Here is a 19,297-nt window from a genome sequence, read left to right as displayed (position 1 = left end):
TTGGTTAAACTTAATCTTCTATATTTTTTTCTGCACCTATATTTATGTATTTTATACAGGAGGAGAGGATGTGTATATGTGTTTTCAAACATCTGTGAATATTACACGCATGTGGACATGCTCAGCCTGCGTGTGGAGAACTGGCACGGTTTACAGAGACAGGCGTTTGAAAATGAGGTGTATCTTAACTGCTGCGCCCTGGTTTCCTGAACTCAGGTCCCTTGTGCACGCTTGCTATGACACGTCTTTAATCACCTCCTGATCTGCACTTTTTTCCCCCTCATGTGGTTCTTGTGCCACTGGGAAGGACGACCATCCCTCAGCAAGGATCTCCTCAGCCACCTCAACAGAGCCCCTTCACGAAGCATACGGTCAATTCGGCCAACTGCAGTGATTAAAATGACTTGTGTTGTAGCCATGCAAAATGACACAACGACTGCGGCCTGATAGTGGGCTGCTTTGTGGCCTTGAAAGGACTAGCACCTCTGCTCCAAAATGCCACTGGTGTGGGTGTCAGTGGGTGCTGTCACCCCAAACTCACCGGTGTCCATCAGAGACACCTGTGAGGAGTCTCCAGCCCCCTCTGCCCTGCACCGCTACATCAGCACCCCGCCTGCAGCCACTGCCTGCTAAGGGTCCCAAAAATGAAAATTATTTATAGGTTTTTCATTAAGAAGAAAAAGAAAAAGAAATTATAAGGGTTCTCTTGACTGTCCACACTCTGTAAGAAATATTTAGGAAAAAATTTAGGAAAAAACCTTTTCAGATGCTGGCATATCCATTTCAGTGTGACACTTCAGGCATGATTTAACTTCCCCCTCCCACAACTGCTCTATAAAATCTCTGCTCCAACTGTATTGAAGTCCTTTCTAAAGACCGGCTTCTGCTATGATGCCCACATAGAATATTTATGGTGGTTATTCCCCTTCTGACGTTTGTCCTTAATTTGCAAGCATCTGTGAGCATAAACCAATGCTCCTGAACTGCGTGAAGGGATTCCCCTGCTCAGTCAGGTCCACCACAAGCAATAACGGATGCAGAAAGCTGACAAAATGCAGCGACCATTATCTGTGTGCACAGCACCTCACAGACCAATACCCTAAATTTGCCATTAACTCTTTGATGAAGCACATAACTGAATGAGGCTGAAGTAAAGCGGGAGCAGCAAAGCCATGCTACTCAGCTGCACTTTGTGTAATATTTGTGGGTGAGCATGATTCGAAAAGCACCCATCAAACCTGCTCTGGTGACGAAGACTTCACACAAGCGTAATTACTGACACATTAACCTGTAATTGATAAATCATCTCTCATTTATTTCTTCCTTGCTTTACTAAGAAGGCACCTGCCTTGATGGGGAAAGGACTGCTCTTAGGAAATCACTGAGAAGAGCAGTTCCCTTCTTTCAAACGTTTGTAGTATTTCTTTCAAATGTTTGTAGTATTTGTGGTGTGATTCATCAGACGTGTAGAGGTCTATGTCTGAGCGTGTCACTGAGATACCCTTTGCAGTCAACAGAGAAAACCAGGCGCTGCCAGGACATATTCTGCCTCATCCTGAAGTAAATGTCTAAAACGGGCCAAAAGCAGCACATCCCAGGGCCCTTGTTGGGTCTGAAAGACCTGCGGTAGTTACGGCACTGCAGCCATCTCCTCTGTAGGCATCTGCAGCTCCAGGAGATTAATCTCATCGTGGTCTGCTGATTTGCAAATAGTGATGAGTTTCTTTCCCCGTTTCTCCCTAGATCACAACGTGTGCCCTGCAGCAGGACCAAACACACTGAAAAGCCTTTTAGGAGCCAGTCACATCCCCTGAGTCAGACAGGGCAGCCTGATTTTCTCTTTCTTTCCCCACCCATGAACACTTGCACAGCGGGTACCGCCATGGCACTGCTCGCACTCCTGCTGGCTGGAGTAATCCAGCCGGCAATTACTGTCTTCGCAGGACCCAGGCACCATCATGATGCACCCAGGCTGCACCGAGCTGGTCTCGGGGTAACTCTGCGAAGGGCTAAGCATACCTTTAGTCCAACGGGCCACTGAACAATTCACCCCAGACCTCGGCTGCCTCTCTCACACTGATGGGTGCAAGTGCAACTTCCCAACAGCCACTTCGAATGTTTTTTCCAATAACTATCTCCGTGGGCTTGCCAAGCCTTCGCAATCAGCAGTCACAACTGCTATCATTATACTTCATGGCGTAGAAATGAAATGCCACCTTTTTCCAAAGCCAAGAAAATGTTATCGAAATTTTCTTTTAAAACCAAGCTGTTGTCCTGAGTGACTGGCATGTTTATCAACCTGCTCCCTACCCGCACCTTGTAAGGGGCCTGCATTAAAGAGTTGGCATTAAATCCAAGGAGGAATCTGCCAGCAAAACGCTTCAAGAACGAAACGACGTGACACATAAGGAGGCATAGCTATTTATAAGGCTGCTACCCTGTTAGCCTGTTCTTCTGTCTCCCAGGGAATGAGATTGTTCTTGACAGCTGTTAATAAGAACTGATCTAAGCAGCTGCCCGGTTCTGCGGACATCTGGGCGCAGACAGCGCCCAGGCCTGCGGGCGGTGGGAGACGTGCCTTTCTGAAACCGGAGACAGACACAGCTCTGAAGTTACTCGCAGTCACACAATTCAGCTACTTTTAACACTCAATCTCCACCACTTTTTACTTGCACTTTTACTGCATTACGTTCTGAATTGCTGGGGAAAACATCCATATACCATAGGAGATGACCAGTCCCGGTCCTCTATCTAGCAGTTTGTTTCATTTTTGTGTTTTTTTTCTAAATAATCAAAAAACTAGTTGGGCTCAAGTTTCTGCCAAGTTTTATCCCAATCTATCTCAATTCAAGCAACCCAGAAAGCCCTTCTACAGCAAATGAAGAACTGTCAATCGTGAGGTACGATGCAAGTTACATAGTTGGGTACGGTTTGTAAAAAGATGCTGCTTATTTTTTCTTTAAACATGCTGAAGTGGTATGGGAGCTTTGTGTTGGCTCGTAAGAGCCGGCTTTTACCCTCTGGATTACTGAAAATCCGCATCCCATAGAAGACAGCAATAAGTACTGAGATCGTACGTTGTCCTTTGCAACAGAACCACTGAGAAGCGGCAGTGGGCAAATACAAAAATAGGTCATTCAGCTTCTCCCCATCAGCTCACTGCAGGGTATATTGTCAGTTTAATTTCTTCATTTAGTTCCTTCTGCTTCCCGTAACACTTGCTTTCAAATCACAACAGTGCATGGGAGTAGGATATGCCAGCTGGCTTTGCAATTTTTTGTACACACAAAACTCCTGCCTTCAAAGGAGATTAACCTTCAAGCAAGATTAAGATACACACGGTGCGGTGGAGGAGAAGCCACCAGCAGTCAGAACCCAGGAACGGGCAAATACAAGGTGCGCTGCACTCTGGTACCTCATACATTTGCACTATGTTTAAAAAAAGTGTACGGAGAGGCATGTGGGTGAGCTTTTACCAGGCAAGGACGGTCATACAGAAGTTCATCGCCTCCTGCCACTGCTAAAGAATAAAAACATGTCTTAAACTTCAGGGTAAAACACTGAAATCCCAGTGTGTTTGAAACACCAGCAGTGTTTCAGGAGTATGATGCCCTATTCTCCAAGTACCTGTCCTGATGAGATCGAGCTTCCTCTTCTTACTCAGAATTATACTTCTAATAATTTTAAATCATCATCATTTTGTGCTCGGTAAATACAACCTACGCAATTTTTTTTTAAGAAACAGACGATAACAAAACAAATCCTCATTACCAAGCAGAATGATTGGAAACTTATTTTCATGGTTTCTCTGGCATCTTCCAGTTCCTTCTCCCAGGGCAAATCTAGGCCAAGCTCTTAGAACCTTTCCCTGTTGAACAGGGAAGAGCACCTTGATTCTTTATTGCCATCTAGTGACCAAAGCTATTTCCACTGTCACACCAAACTGGACTATGAATACGGGGAATTTTGAAACCAAGGAAAGCGAAACAGAAAGGAAGCCTGCTTCTCGCCCCTTAGGGACGCTCAGAGCTCAGATTTGCTGTAAGTGTGGGACACTGCTGCTTTCCTACAGTCCTGTGTCCCCGCAAAGGCACAGGTCCTTCACCCTCCCGCTAGAGCTCAGCGGTTTAAAGAGGTCATTCTGCAGAAATGAATAGCCTTGTTTTGTCCCCAGGGAGCTCGCGGAGCTTGGGAACAGGGTCACCTTGACGGACAGGGCGAGCACAGCACCTCCAGGACCAGGGTGACATCCCATGTGGCTGTAATGGCCATTTCCTTGCCCTGGGAGAAGGAAGGAGTCGGATTGTTTTCAGGTATTTTCAAAATCCTTCAGAGAGGCATTCTCATTTGTCTCATACTTCCCAGGGGCTCACCAGTGGCTCTCTTCCTGCAGAGACAAACTCCTGGCAGGCAGCTCTCATCCCTGCGGACAGGGGCCACAGCGCAGGGAGACCTCAGGAGTGCTCAGGCCTCCGACACTGGGCTTGCTGGTCTCTTTGTCCAGATGCTGTGGCCCATAACCTTGCTGGGGACCTGAAGTTACTAATTACCGAATGGTAACGGAGCCAAGTCTGCACAGCCTGGGAGCGACAGAGGAACCTCATGTGCTGCAGGGCAGCACCGCGCCCTTGCCCCCTCCAGCTCCTCCAGCACGGCCAACAGCCACACGGTGACACTGCAGCCGGCGGTCCCAAAAGAAGCACCGCTGGGCTTTTGAGAGCAGAGGAAATACCACTTCTTTAGTAGTGGTGCCTGCACCACCCCTTACCTGCCTGCTCCGGTCCGTTTGTTGTCCTCTTTGGCAAATTGGATCTTTTGCAAAGCATCTTCCTTTGCACTTGGGCAGCAAAGCTTTCAAAGTTCCATTTCAAAGGGGATGAAAATGCTTTCATCCCTAACTCTGTATGAAGTTTTAGATTGTGGCGCATGAGCTGCCAGCCTGGTTTGTCTCCAAACTTGTTTTACTCATTTACCGTGGATTCTCTTCAGACCATGTTATGTTTACCAGCCTTCTTCAAACAGACTTTGAAGAACAATAAGGAAAGAGTTCCTGGGGGGTCTGAGAGTTCCAGCTTTGCTGAAACCTGTACAGACCCCAAAATACACAATGGAATGAGCTTGTGCTTGTGTGGAAGTCCATTGCTGTGATGTGTATCAAAGGATAATATGAATACTAAACTATGTGAAAGTCTAATGAGTGCACAATAAAAGAGGGTATATTTACGCATAGAGGCTTTAAGAGACATGTTTTCCCAGCCCTTTCCTCTGCCCCCAAATACAGAAAATTCTGTTTCATAGCACCATGTTCAACGTTCGACCTCCTCACCAGAAGTTCAGAACAACTTATTAAAAGCTTTAAATAAAGCTCAGTGAGAGTGCTGTCTTGGATTGTGTTTGAAAATCCCGTCTTCAATGTGGTCAGAGAAACCCCGCAAGCTTTCAAATGCAATTCACTAGACACTGATGAGCAAAGCACCTGGGCCAGAGGGAGTGAAGTTATGCACTCATGGCCTTTGAGTAGCAGAGTTCCAGATTCAGATTAACGAGGCCTGAATGTAGGAAAAGCTGTTGATTGTTACAGTCTCCATGCTGCAGAGGTTAAGGGAGCCTCAGAAGTCACTTAACGCTTGTCAGGCCACACGACCAGCCGCTGTCCCACTCACAATGCTGGCACTAGCCCAGTGGTTACAAGGCTGGACATATCTACTCTTGGAACATCTGCTGGTGCACTTCAGCGCAGTCCTGCCCATATAGATATGCCTACGATATGCATAAATGAGCCCGGGCCCTTGCTGAATCACTGAGAGCGTTTATGAACTCAGCCTGACTTCACATCCTATGCGCACAAATGATGCCGATATCAACAAGTTGGGATCTGAGAAGTAAGACATTACTCAAATTACAGGTCAGCATATGTACAGGAGTTCCACATCAGCTTGTAAGACTGAACGCTGCTAAAGGTGGATGAGAGGAAAATGGCACCTTGTAGTAAAACTGTTAACACGTTTTAGCTTTTATTGATGTTAAGATGGCAAGAAGCAAAGGCTGCTTCACAAATGTTCACAAACATTAGCATAAAGCATCCACTCACTCTTCATGCCTAACTTTTCCACCACGGGGTTCTATCAGTTTCCATTTGTGTATCAGAAGATGGACAGCCTCCCTAGACTAAGATGTTTGTGCTAGCCCTAGGTTCAGTGGTTCACTGAAGTGCAGAAGAGCAGGATTTAATGGATTTTTTTGTTCTCAATCCAGAGTAGCAAGTCACTTTTGTTTGTCGATAAACCTATTGCACTTTCAGTGCCTTTTGCTAAAGCTGAGCTGAAGCTTCAATCTGAAGACATGCCTCTATTTCCAGATTTAATCATCAGCGCTGTAGAAAGAGTATTCTGTAAAACAAAGCCCAGTTATGAGTGATTTTAAAGTTTTGGTTTTACAGCCTTCCTACATCATCACTCAGTTGAACAATATAAAAAAAACACAGTGCAATCAAATAATCCATGTAATTACCATGTACTTACTTTTATTTCAAGACTAGCATCCTGTAATTCAAAACTAGACAAACCCCCTATTTCTCACTTTGGTGCTTTCTCTCTTTAATTTACCAGGAGAGGAAAGTTTTACAAGGAGAAGTAATACCGCATTTACTGAACCAAGTAGAAAAAGGACAGACTGAGAACAACTGCTTTCAGTTTCACTTAATTAATTGGACTGAGAGGAAACAATACTGCTTAGGAACTGAAAAGCAGAGGGGGATGTTAGCAAAGAGAGAAGTGTTAAGATTCACAGCCTGTCTGGGACAGGGTAAGGAAAGAGACTTACTGACTGCCTATGGATCAGTGCGAGCTCATCCGGAGGTATTGTCTGGCATCAGTGTATCAATGCTTCTACTGAATATGCAATTTTTACTATGGAGAAAAAAATTGACTTCTTGTCTTCTGAAACTATTCTTTAAGTCTCCATTCCGTTTTGGAGCAGACAGACCTGGGACAGAACATCTGTTCTGTGAAATCTTTTGTGCTGATTGCTGCTTACAGTAGGGAAGGTACTGCACTGTTCAGAGTACCATAATTTGAGAGGCAAAACACATGTTACTCTGAGTCAAGAGAGTGAAAGCGTAGTGGCTCTGAAGCAATGCTTGCTTAAGGCAACCTCATGGGAAACCACTGTGCGTTGGAATCTAAAGAGCTTTGTGATATTCTGAGTATTAGGTTTCCGAGACACACTTCCTCTGCAAAATATCCCATTCTTCCTATTAACCCAATGTAGAATAATCCTGAATGATGAATTCTATTCTAAATTTCTGAAATTCTGCAGTACCTTTTTCTCCATGACTTGATTTTTGTTTCATCCTAGCATTTTTCAGAGATGGCACACGCAGACATTTGATCTATAAAAATAAGTAACAGTCATATTAGAGGATAATTTAACATTATATTCAACATGCAATCATATTCAGTAGGGAGGAAACTGGGTCCCTTTGTTGGGATGGAACATTATTTAGAGCTACATCTCTGATGCAGCTAATCATACTATTTGCTTAGCAGGAACAATATCAAGCCTTCAGCAAATAAGGACAGTTGCTGAAGACTTTCCAGGACTGGAGCTTAAAATTAATGGCTTGAGTCATGGTAATTATTTTCCTAAAACTCAGGCAGACTGGAGGCAATGGATCTTGTTTGTGTAGATATAAGCACAAATAGTCAATGGAATTAACAAATTCCACGCTTCATAGAGAGAGTGTACCTATGACCAGCATTTCAAGAAGCTGTGGAATCCAGAAATGGGCACGGGGACGCCAGGCAGAGTAGAGGTAAGTAGTGACTCTGTGGGTATGGCCCTTTGCATGTAGGAGGCAGAGTTCAACATGTCACTTCTCACCTCATGTTTCCGAAGGGTTGGAAGCGGCAGAAGAATGTTGCAATGGGCACAGGTCACCAGCATGTCAAAAGACTGGGTGTCTTTAAGATCCTGAGATGATGTGGAAAGTCTGCCTCTTGTGGGAGAGGGAAAGCCAATGTCTTTCTTTTTTGCAGGTTTAAGCAAGGTTTTGGAGGTCAATGGCTGGTCCCTTTCTTTCCCTTTGGGACGGACATCTCTCCACACTGTTGCTTTCTCAGAGCAGGAGGAGGGAGCCAGGGAGGAAGAAGATGGTGGTGGATCACTGCTGAGTTTTGAAGTTGATTGGCCAGCAAGAACTTTTGTCAGCTTATGGGCCGCACCGCATTGATTCTGTTAAAAGAGAGCATGCAAAACGAGGTGAAGATTGGCATTACACCCACCTCTGTGGTCTATTGGGATGTGGGACAGAGGTAAGTCATGGTGGGACAGAGTGAGGGACAGCTGACACCACCTCACAGTGATGCTTCAGCTGAATACATTGTATCGTGAAACTATAGTTTGAAGACCCAAGACACACTGCCCTTTCTTATCTAATATATAGCTTTTCAGAGAAATAACCTGGCTGGAAATTAAGCACAGGCCATTTTCTTGTTTAGTTTCAAATGTGCTTACCAGATGTTGGGAGTACTGGTCATCTGGGAATGACTTATTGCACTTCTGACAAAAATTGCCACCAGTACCTTCAGAAGGAAAAAGAAATGGAGAGAAACACAGTACTGACACTAGTCATCTAGACAGGCTGCTCAGATCCACTTATAGTCACCAGTTCTAGAGAAACACAGAATGCTGATTCCGCTGGCCAAAAAGGAATTAGTGCTATGACTACATTTTGCTTTTGTCACCGCTCCAAACCAATCCACCATTCCTTCTCGCAAACTTCAGGATATTTGAAGTTCCCCTCCAGCCCCATGTTTTGCGGCTCAAGATGTTTCATTCCTACCCTGACCTAGATAATTCTGTTGCCAGGGGGTTTTGCTCTCTATAGTTTATTTTGCCAACTGCTGCCAACCTACTGATGCCTGTTCTTTTCTGGAATCATTGACAGAATTCATGAATTTTTTTGTTGTAGCATACTCTGGCCAATACCTTAGGCCTAATAAAGCTGCTCTCAACTTCAAGAAATCAAAGCATGCATCGTTGTCTTTTATATAAGAAGTAGGAAGAAATTCTAAATCATATTTTCTCCTGTGCAACAAATGGAAAAAGGAAGACATTCCACTTATCTTCTGACAGAAGAAATTTTACTTCTAGGAGATAAGGGAAGCATAAAACAGTATGGCCTATCAGCTACCAGTCAGTGGAACCTCTCTGGCCTTACAACAACCAGCATAATAGATAGCAACACTTGGCCCTTTCACAGTGACTGGTTAAACAGCAATCCCCTCCAGTCTGGACTACTGAGAATTGTAGAGAAGAACAGAGAATTTTCATTGAGATTTAACAGAGCTGACCCACTCCATGACAATGAGGAATTCTGCTTACCAGTGGGGCAAATAGATGTTGCATTAGTGGATGCTTCACTGGTTTGAAAGTTCACATCCTTACCATAGGACAGACGGCTGTTCTGACAAATATCTTTGTGTTTGTTCTGGTCTTTGTACATGATGTATTTGTTACACTCCCAACACCGCTCTGTTCGGCGGGCACAGGTGTTCAGGTGTTCCTGCAGCTTGTTGAAGGGCATTTCAAGCTCACAGATCTTGCATTTTATTGCTCGTTCATGGCATTCCTTGGTCTGCACATGAATAGAGGAAATTATTGCAAATTTTCTGTCAATACTAAAAGAGGGCATTGGGTGAGAGCAATGAGTGAATGTTGAAGAATGCTCTCCTGAAGCGGTACCGAATACAGGCTTAGCTGTGTTAGGAGTTCACCTATCACCTAGGCTATCTTTAATTTAGGATGATTGAGGCAATATAAGGCAAAACAGGAAACAACAGCAGTGAAGATGTTCTGTATCAGTACACGTCAGCAACACAGCACAAGCTCACCTAGAAAATACCAAAAAATTCAGCTACCACCACCAGGGGAAAGCCTGCAGTGTCTTCACTGCTTTGGTTCCTTGAAAGGGTTAGACTACAGCTAGCATGGACAGTTTTCTCTCATTTCCCAGCCCCTGCCAATTCTTTTGCGTATGTCCTCCTTGGCTGTTTCCTTGGCCTTGCACTCATGTAGTTCCCATGCAAGGCTGAGATGACTCTCACTTTGTATAACCACTCCTCTGGAAAAGCAGGTAATATGAGTGTGGGGGCAGGACAGAAATGTCTTTGAGAAGCCCTCAGAGAACGTCAGCTTGAGGTGCCAAAGATGAGAAACTAATAGATTATCTCCTGGAACAGACTGTCCCATCACAACTGGATGAGCAACCACCACAGGATATACTTATTTACAAGGGGGAAAAAGTATGCCAACACACTGCAACTGTTGAGAGGTTTAAGTTTCTTCATGGTCCAGGACAGGAGTCAGGGATTTACATGTTTTTGCTTTTGAACCCATTAATGTGACTCTTGGTGGCTGGTCAAAGGGATCAGCCTAGAAGATAAAAAGTACTGCACTCCATATGTACCTCGTGATGCTCCAACTGGTACTGCTGCATGCTTTGGTGACAAAGATGACATCTGACCTGCAAGAAAAACATACAGCAGTTCACTGGGAGCACAGGAGGATGGTTAGTGCTTTCATATGTCAATACGGCTTCAGGTTGCTGGCATGTCATTTTCATCCCAATCATCGACAAGCTGTTGGTGAATTCTTGTTTCTTTGTTAGGCCTGAGCTGTGTTGATGAGATTTGGAGGAAAACAGGTACCTGCTGATTCTGCAGGAAGCTGTCATTCTGTGCAGGCATCCAGTTCTCAAAGGTGCCCATGTGAAATGAAAAGTGTGGTGTGAAATAAAAAGTGTGTATTCAAAATTTTGAATGAGGTTTAACTTCAAAGTATAGGTCTGATATTCAACTAGTCTAAGTTATAATAGCCCTTCTGAAAACATAGGAGGTATGCAAGTTTTCTGTAGGTTTGCCATAAGAGCTACTCGTGTGTTCTGTTAAGTAACTGAAATCAATGGAATTGCTAAAACAATAAAAGTAGTAAAACAGGATAAAAAGCCATGCCTGTGTATTCATGCTTCAACATAGTACCTCCAGCTATGGGGTTCTTAATGCTATACTAAAAATGCTATTACCTCACTATATGAAGAGCTGACAAATTTACTCTGCCAGTTCAGCTTTGTTAAAAAGGTGCATTGATGTCATAGCTTTGTACAAGCAAGGTTTATGTCAGACTGTCTGTCTTCCTCTAATCAAATCATTTAACTTGCATGCTCTAGCTAATTCACAAGCACTAGGAGCATGTATCCACACTTGATCTGTAGTTTGTATTTCTGGGGAAACTGAGATACCACAGTGGTTCTGTCCACTCCTCTATGGGAAGCTGAAAAAAGTCCTTGAACAGTGTAAATATCACTTAGCAACAACTAAAAACAAAAGGTATTATCACATTCCTTTCACAGCAATCACTAGAAAGAAAATTAACTCTTCCCCAGATGAAACCAAGACAACATATTACTTCAGCACTGGCAGAGCTTTTTGCTATTTGCAAGAAAACCCTGAAGAACGCGTAGCATTCCTCACCTGCTTGTGTGCTTCTGTTTGATGGTCCTTCATATCCTTTCGGGCAACTGGTTCATCACATTCCGGACAGAGGGTGAGAAACCGCAAGCAGTGGGCCTCATGGACAGAGAAATTGGCAGCAGACACATCTCGTTTACTACAGAGCACAAAAATGGGAAAGAGAGAAGAGTAAAGGAACTGGTGTGGTGGGCTGATCCTGGCCAGTAGCGGGGCACCCACACAGCTGCTCACTCACCACGACACACACAGTGGGACGGGGTGGGGGGAGGATGGGAAGAATGGAAGTGAGAAAATTTGTAGGTTGAGATAAAGACAGTTTAATACTTGAAGGAAAGAGGGAGAGGGGGAAAAACAAGTGAGGCAAATGACATCACTCACCACCTCTCAGAGGCATGCCTATGCCCAACCAGTCTTTGAACAATAGCCACCTTGCAAGCAAAAAAAAAAACCCCAAACCTGATCCCACTGTTTTTCCTCTAATGCAGTTTTTATCCCTGAGCATGAGGTTATACAGTATGGAATATCTCTTTGGTCAGTTTGGGTCAGCTCTCTCGGCTGTGTCCTCTCCCAAACTCTTGCTCAGACCCAGCGTGCTCACTGGGGAGGGAGGCAGAGCGGGGAAAAAGAGAAAACCTTGACACTCTGCAAGGACTGTTCAGTGAAAGCCAAAACATTGGTGTGTTATCAACAGTGTTATCAACACTGTTTCAGCCACAAATACAACACACAGCACCACAGGGGCTGCTATGAAGAAAATTAACTCCATCCCAGCCAGACCCAGTACAACTGGTTACAATTCAACTAGTTTGTCCCTAAAAACTAGAAATAACTATTTGGCTTTCCAATTCATCTTAACGAGACATTTAAAGCTTGGCTTGCGTTACTCATTCTGCAACCCTGATCCCATGGGACCTCTTTTAGGATGTCTGCCTCACTGCCCTCACTTCGGGCTCAGAGACTGTAGTGCACCAGGCAACAGGAGGTGAAGTGTCATTTCAAAGCCTTTACTGAAGTGGGCCCAGGACCCTGTGGCAGGAGGTGTTGATGCATGACACAAGAGTGATGGTTCTTAGGACACGGCAGCTGGAGGTAAGCCCATGCAACCTTTCTGGCCTACAAGAGTAGGAAGTCTGCCTGAAAGGACATGTACAGTGTCAGCTCTGCTGCTTTGAGGAGACGTGTGAGGCAGAACAGCTGATGCCATATGGGCATTCTGCTCTAGTTTTGTTCCAAACTCTGACATCATGTCTGGGCCAAGAACCAGTCTGCCCAACATATCTGCTGGTTGCTCAGTGTGGAGGGAACGGCCAGGACGAGGTCATCACGTAAATTACAAACAGACCAGCACCAAGACAGAGCAGCCACAGCAGTGAACTCTTCTAATTTTCTTAGAGAAGGTAAGTTGCTTCAAGGAAATTTGCTTTAGACACGAGGAGAAGCTTTTCCTGACCATGATGGATAAGCAATGGAAGGGATTTCCTGCGGAAATATGTCATCTTTGTCACCAGAGTTTTTAAGAATTGGGTAGAGGCATCTATCAAAAGTTTTAGGCCAAGTAGGTCTGCGAAGTCGTCTGATCAGTGTGCAGCAACTGCTTTATTCAAAGCATCCCCTACAGCCTTTTAGAACGTAATGCACAGGCTCTCTTTGTGCAAGGCTATGCACTGGTTTTTGTGACCAAATAAAATTGAGGCTAAGCTCATGTTTAATGTTTCTAAGTTTGACTCCTTTTTTTTTTAATTGCAGTGTTACATAGTCTTTGTTCATATAATTTGCCCAATGGCCTCACTACTAGTTGAGACACACCGAGCTATGCTACCCTCATGGCCCCTTTCAGCCTTCTATACTATGAGAGATGGCCAATTGCCCTGAAAAAATGAATATTTTATCACTTAACTGCAAGTGTCGCAACAGAAAGAAACATCAGCCACCTGGGAAAACCGCGGCAGCTGCTGGGTTTGTCATGGTCCATGCACTGACTCCTCCGCCAGATACTGCAAAACTACCCACCGGGGTATTATGTAAAATGAGAACATGCAGCATGGGAGAGGCCTACGGAAGAAACCTCTCCACAGCAAAGTAGCAAGAAAGCAGCAACCTGGAAATGTGAAAATGCATACAAGATATTTTTGTTTACTACTCAATGGCTAGCATAGACCAGTCCTGCCGTATGATTCTTCCTCTTCTCCCCCTGTTACAGGAGACCTAGATAACATTAAGGAAAATCCTAGAAAACTCTTGAAATTCCCACTTTGTAGGGGTAGCGAGAGAGAAAGATCTCTTACCAATTTTTGCACAACCTGCTCTCTTCTGTCATGATTTTTCTTTTTATTCTGATGGATATCCTTTCTTCTAAGAGCAAAGAGGGGAAAAAAAACCGAAACTGAAAGCCTCTGTTGCAGTAACTCCACCCCAAACAGCTTCTTAGCCAAAAATTATTTAAAGGAGAAACAGCAGCACTGCCAGGCAAGTATTAGGTTTTAGGGTGAGTTCCACATACAGATTAGTTTGCTAGTCCTTAGAGGAACTCCGGGGTGTCAGTTTCCTTCTTTCCCAAATAATCCACCGGAGCTGCCTGTGGCTGCCCACCGCAGGACTGGCTGAGCTGGGCAGCCACTGAGCCCCATGCAGCCACTCGCCCCCTCCCCCCCGGCTGGGATGGGGAGAGAATCAGAAGGGTTAAAAGTGAGAAAACTCTAAAGACAGCTTAACAGGTAAAGTGAAAGCCATGCATGAAAGCAAAGCAAAGCAAGGATTTCGTTCCCTGCATCCCATCACAGGCAGGTGTTCAGCCATCCCCAGGAACGCTGGGCTCCATCAGGCGCAATGGTGACTTGGGAAGACAAATACTATCACTCTGAACGTCTCCCCCTTCCCCCCCAGCTGCACATACCGAGTACGACGCCCCATGTTATGGGATGTCCGTTGGGTCAGTTGGGGTCGGCTGTCCGGGCCGTGTCCCCTCTCAGTGCCCTGCCCACCCCCAGCCCGGCGCTGGCGGGGACGCCAGGTGCAGAAAGGCCTTGACACTGTGCAAGCGCTGCCCAGCAATAACAGAAACACCCGGGTGCTATCAACACTGTTTCTGGCACAAATCCAAAACACAGCCCCATACCAGCTACTATGAAGAAATTTACCTCTATCCCAGTCTAAAGCAGCGCACCTGGTGGACTCTGTCCCACAACACCCTGTCACGTCTGCCCTCTCCTGCCACTGCAGCCGCCCCAAGGCACCGCGCAAGCCAAGGCTCCCCGAGGAGGGAGGCAGCAGGCGGCATCAGGCCTCAGGGACGCCAGAGGCAGCGGGACACTCTCTTCGCCACTGCCTCCCCGAGAGGGCCACAGGGAGCCCTCCGGCCACCATCTCTCCTTGCGCCTGGGGCAGCGATGGCTGTGGGGAGCCCTTGGGGCCCATTGCCCCGTTCTGCCCAGCACCTCTGCACGGCGGAACCCGCAGGGAACATGGCAGCCCTGGTATGAACTCACCTTTGATGGTATTTTACTGACAACCATAACACTGCGGTCCCCGGTCGCAGTCTGGCAGGAGCCAGCAGAAGGTAGGGGAAACCCCTCGACCCCTGGGCAGCCCCTCGTTGCAGTCCAAAGCCCGAGGGCTGCCTGTGGGCAGCAGGCTCAGCTGGTGCCCACCCGGCCACAGCCCTTGCCAGTCTAATGTCACCACGGCCATTGTTCCGTCAGCCCGTCTCCAGGCGCTGGTGGCAGCGAGCAGGGAGGGCAGGGGCTCACTGCAGCCCCTCCACCCAGAGCGGTGCGCACAGTAAGTGTCCGGCCTCACAAACCCACCGCAGCCTCCCCACTGTCCCACTCGGACTAACACAGCTAGTGGGGAGAGACCTGGGAATAATGAGTGTTTATCTGGATTTTGTAACACAAATTATGTAATGAAGCAGAGAAAGGCTTTTCAACAAATATGTTAATGAGATGGCAGCTAAGGGAGAGGTTACAGAGTTGCCAATTCTGAATCAAATTTTTTAATGTGATTGTCTTTTCAGGTTTTTTTTTTTTTTGATTTGTAGTCATTAGCCCGCACAGCATTTGAATGTGCTTTAGGGCTTCACACAAACCGTACGGGAAATACCAATTCTAGGTCAAGAAAGCCTGATCAGCAACACACATTGACTGAGAAAACCCCACTGACTCAAAATTCATAATGAGGGCTTTTATGTAGGAAGTTGTTGGGCACAGGGATTGTACTGAAAGGACTGTTCGTTCAGAGCCTCAAAAGCTTTTCTTGGAAAAATATCAGATGCTCCACTGGGAACCTAGTTGAAAGATACTCCTAAAGCAACGCAGTGCACTGGCAGTGGCTGGGAAGTACTGATTGGAGGGAAAACAGTAATGAAACAGTGATTTTCTCTGAATGCCGGTAATAACTCTTTCCATTTAAATTCTGTGTAAACGTTCCAGTGCATAACATTATTGTACAAGACTTCTTCTAGGCATCTTTTTAAGTCAAGCATCACATAGAGGTAAGTTCTGAGCTGCTTGTTTTTCAAATGTGATTTTCAAAAGCCTGGGTAGAAGACACTTATTTTTCTCCTAAGTCCTAGAATGTCTCAGGGTCAGTTGTTTTCTTTTTTGTTTCTCAGTGTCAAATACGATAGGTCTTACAGTCCTTGTTTAATATAATTTTGCTAAAACTTTTGTACCTCTGGCTGTTGCATGGAGCCTGCAACATGAAAGAACTTTAAAAAGAATGTGAGGAGAGTTTTTGTCTTGAGAGGGAATAGCAGTTATCTAGGTCAAATGGACTGCTTTTAATCAGGCGAACTGTACTTGTGTGCTTGGACAGCATTTGAATTAGAGGCAGAAAATACGTATATCTGTAATTAAATGAATCAACTGCCACCTGTAAAGCCTCCTTGCCACAGACCATTCCTATCCAGCAATAACAGGAGTAACTGGGATGATTGGCTTGCAGTGAATAAGATATATCAGAAAAGCAGCTTCTTGGGAATGACCTAAACTATACTAAAATCTTTATTTTCCAATTTTTCCACCCGAACTGATGACCCCAGAATTCCTACCTTTCAAGAGGACTTGATTTCTAGTCCCTTCCTACAAACCCAAACAATGCAGGTCAGCCTTTGTTAACTAGTCTTCAGCAGTGTCCCACTTCTGAGTGGAACTCTTTACAGTGGCTCACATCACTGAATCTGGCATCTGAAGTACAAAAGGGAAGATTGCGTGACTCTGTGTGTGGTCTGACAACGCTGTCAAGCTCATCTATGAATATGCTGTCTTGAAAGGTCCGGCTGTTCCTTGTCCCAGCTGTTACTGCTCCCAGCCATAAGTGGCCCAGTCTCTGGAGCTGGCTCTGGTGCTCACTCAACACTTCACTGAAGCTATTCAGCTCACTAACCCAGCAGAAAAATATTCTGCCTTCTTTGCCAAGGTAAACTCCAATAAGCCCCAAAGCCACAGCCCCCACAGCTGAGAAACAGCAAGAAAGCCAGAGCAGGTCAGTGGCAGTGAGCCATGAGGTGGGCTTGGCTCTGTTACTGCATCATACCCTTGGCTCTTGATATGCTTTAAAATACCTGTGTTTTATTAGGGTAGAACAGTAGCAAATGGGAACAGTGGTGTCTAGTGACCAGGGAAAGGGATTCGGGTACAAGAAACCTGATTCAGCTCCTGGTTCCACTTCATGTCACAACCCATACCTAAGTCTCTGTAACACGAAGATTTGAGTTCTGTTGTATACTGAGTTGAAACTTACTACCAGGAAGAACAAGAGCAGCATATTACTCTATGTCAGGGTATCAAAATTTAGCCCAAAGACTGCTACAGTCTCCTGCTTCTAAATGGCCTCTGCAACCGAAAGCTGATTTTACCTAGTCTTTAAAGCAGTAGTTAAAGACCATGAAACCACACATCTCACATACATATTTGTAAATACTGCTCTAGTCTCTGCTAGTTGCCAGCAGTACTGACTGGAGGAAAGGATTTTTTCTTGAAGGCCTGCAGTTAGTGCTCAATTAGCATGAGCTGAAATTTCAGGCTGTGGGAGCTTTTTGTTTGAATGCTGTCTTTGAAGCATCGAAAACTCCTCCTGCTGGAAGTTTTGCAAGCAGGATGGGCTCTCTGCAGCTTCCTTTTGCCTGACTGTCAGACTAGTTCTGTAAAGCAAGCAGCCAAAGCTTTGTCCGCCTTCTCCTTGGCACAGTGAAGAGGAAGCTCATGGGCAAATTATGTGAAAGAGCTGCCATTCCTGTAGCACTCTCATAACCAGCCAGTGCCAAATTTATCTGAGCTGTAAGCATGGACTGAGGGATATGGGGAACAGCTGGAAGACTCACCAAATTGAACATGCTCCTCTGTGCTTCTCTGTCGGTGCACACGGTTCCCTTAGAGAGCTTTGGCCTGCACTGAAAACTGTTCTCTTCCCCCATGTCATCCAGTCGTGCTCTCCCCTTCCTGCATCTTGACTACGCATTGCACAGCTCTTCCACCTCCTTGCCTGAATGCAGGCATCTTCTCTCTTGTCCTTACTCAGTGTTCTTCTTCCTGCCCATGTTGTTGCTGTTTGTGATGATATGTGAATATGGGGTTCTAACATCTGGATTCAGTGAACTTCTTGGCCTCCTGTTTTTTACAGTAGAGCATGAATTGACACGTGTAAACCTCCAATGGTTTTTAAAATAGTGATGGAGGTATCTTAAATATAAGTGTACAGTGGCAGGATGGCTTCAGCAAGGGGGTAACAAGGTCAGAATTTACCTTTCAAGATTACAGGTTCAGGTCAGTGCAGGACTTTGTCTTCGCTGCTCTGCAACAGCCAGCTGCTTTGCTTGGTTTTAGCTGAATTCCTAGCAGACTTCCACAGGAACCGTAGTTGGCACTAATTCGATTTCTTCTCAGCAGAGTCAGCACAGACTTTTTTCATGAACAAGTATTTCACACGCACTCCAACAAACCAACCTGCTCTCCTCCTGAAGCAAACCTCTAGAAAAGGAGCATACTTTTGCAAAAAATAAAGAAATAGAAGTTGCTCATTTCCATGGTCACGCTTAAGATTTTTCCCAGCTTTTGCTTTAGTCAAAGTGCTGGGAATGGTCAGCCTTTAAATTTAGGTTTCTAAACTCAGTTTATCAGTGGTGGTCTTGATTCATGAAAAGATTACAGTTCCTTAGTTTGAGACCTATGTCTCAGATAAAAACATGCTCAGATAAAGGAGATTTACACACACTTTCTTTCAAATCTGGACTCAATGTTGTTCCTAGCTCTCCATCCACATTCAACTGGTATTGATCCTCCAAGTCCACCAGAAGAATTGGGAATTGGGTATTTATCTCCAAGGGTCAGGTACTTGCTGGTCCTGATTGACACCTCTCTGTTTTCCTCCTTCGCCCCTTCCTTTCTGCTCTATAATCTCTTGGGAGGCCTGCACCGTCTTCTCATCCCTGTCCAAAGTCAGCTCTTCCTAAGAACCCTAGGGAACACTCTGTTTCTCACATCCTTCTCTTTCTTCTCCCAAAGGTACACATTTCTTCTTGACAGTTGCTATACTAACAGCAGAAAAGGGTACTCCACTATCTTTCAGTCTAATTTCCTAGTAATCAGATGCTTGTTCTTTTCTTTGAATCCTTTAATTTTGTTCCATATCATAGAATGTACTTTACATGGCACACTGAAGGCAAGTTTGCAATAATTCTGCACAATAAGGAAATATTGATTCCCTTCCCTGTATTTGACAAAAAAGGACACTGAGGCATGGACTGGCTAATTGCGTTGCCCACAGGAGTC

At 45.2% G+C, this 19,297-nt stretch overlaps 1 protein-coding gene across 3 annotated transcripts; it reads right to left on the bottom strand.

The window, feature by feature from the left end:
* Positions 1–5,983: 5,983 nt before the first annotated feature.
* On the bottom strand, positions 5,984–13,927 carry XAF1 (XIAP associated factor 1). Of its 3 annotated transcripts, XM_054209983.1 has the most exons (8): positions 13,817–13,883; positions 11,532–11,667; positions 10,469–10,525; positions 9,385–9,637; positions 8,515–8,582; positions 7,882–8,232; positions 7,321–7,390; positions 5,984–6,389 (listed from the first exon to the last, which is right to left on the bottom strand). In XM_054209983.1, exons 1-8 carry the CDS (start codon positions 13,846–13,848, stop codon positions 6,361–6,363), a joined length of 996 nt encoding a protein of 331 aa, XP_054065958.1. In that variant the 5' UTR covers positions 13,849–13,883; the 3' UTR covers positions 5,984–6,360. The 3 variants fall into 3 exon arrangements, with proteins under 3 accessions (XP_054065958.1, XP_054065957.1, XP_054065959.1); XM_054209982.1 differs by lacking the exon at positions 5,984–6,389 and having other exon boundaries at positions 6,397–7,390; positions 13,817–13,927; XM_054209984.1 differs by lacking the exon at positions 5,984–6,389 and having other exon boundaries at positions 6,397–7,390; positions 9,448–9,637.
* Positions 13,928–19,297: the final 5,370 nt, after the last annotated feature.

This window comes from Rissa tridactyla, chromosome 7 (assembly GCF_028500815.1).
Source record: "Rissa tridactyla isolate bRisTri1 chromosome 7, bRisTri1.patW.cur.20221130, whole genome shotgun sequence".
NCBI classification, from domain to species: domain Eukaryota; kingdom Metazoa; phylum Chordata; class Aves; order Charadriiformes; family Laridae; genus Rissa; species Rissa tridactyla.
This window is presented reverse-complemented; position numbering and strand designations above follow the sequence as displayed.

Coding starts and splice junctions, on each gene's coding strand:
- XAF1 (XM_054209982.1), bottom strand. CDS start 13,848: ATGACAGAAGAGAGCAGGTTGTGCAAAAATTG. Junction 8,583..9,384: donor AACATCTATTTGCCCCACTG/GTAAGCAGAATT, acceptor TTCCTTCTGAAG/GTACTGGTGGCAATTTTTGT. Junction 8,233..8,514: donor ACCAGTACTCCCAACATCTG/GTAAGCACATTT, acceptor CTCTTTTAACAG/AATCAATGCGGTGCGGCCCA.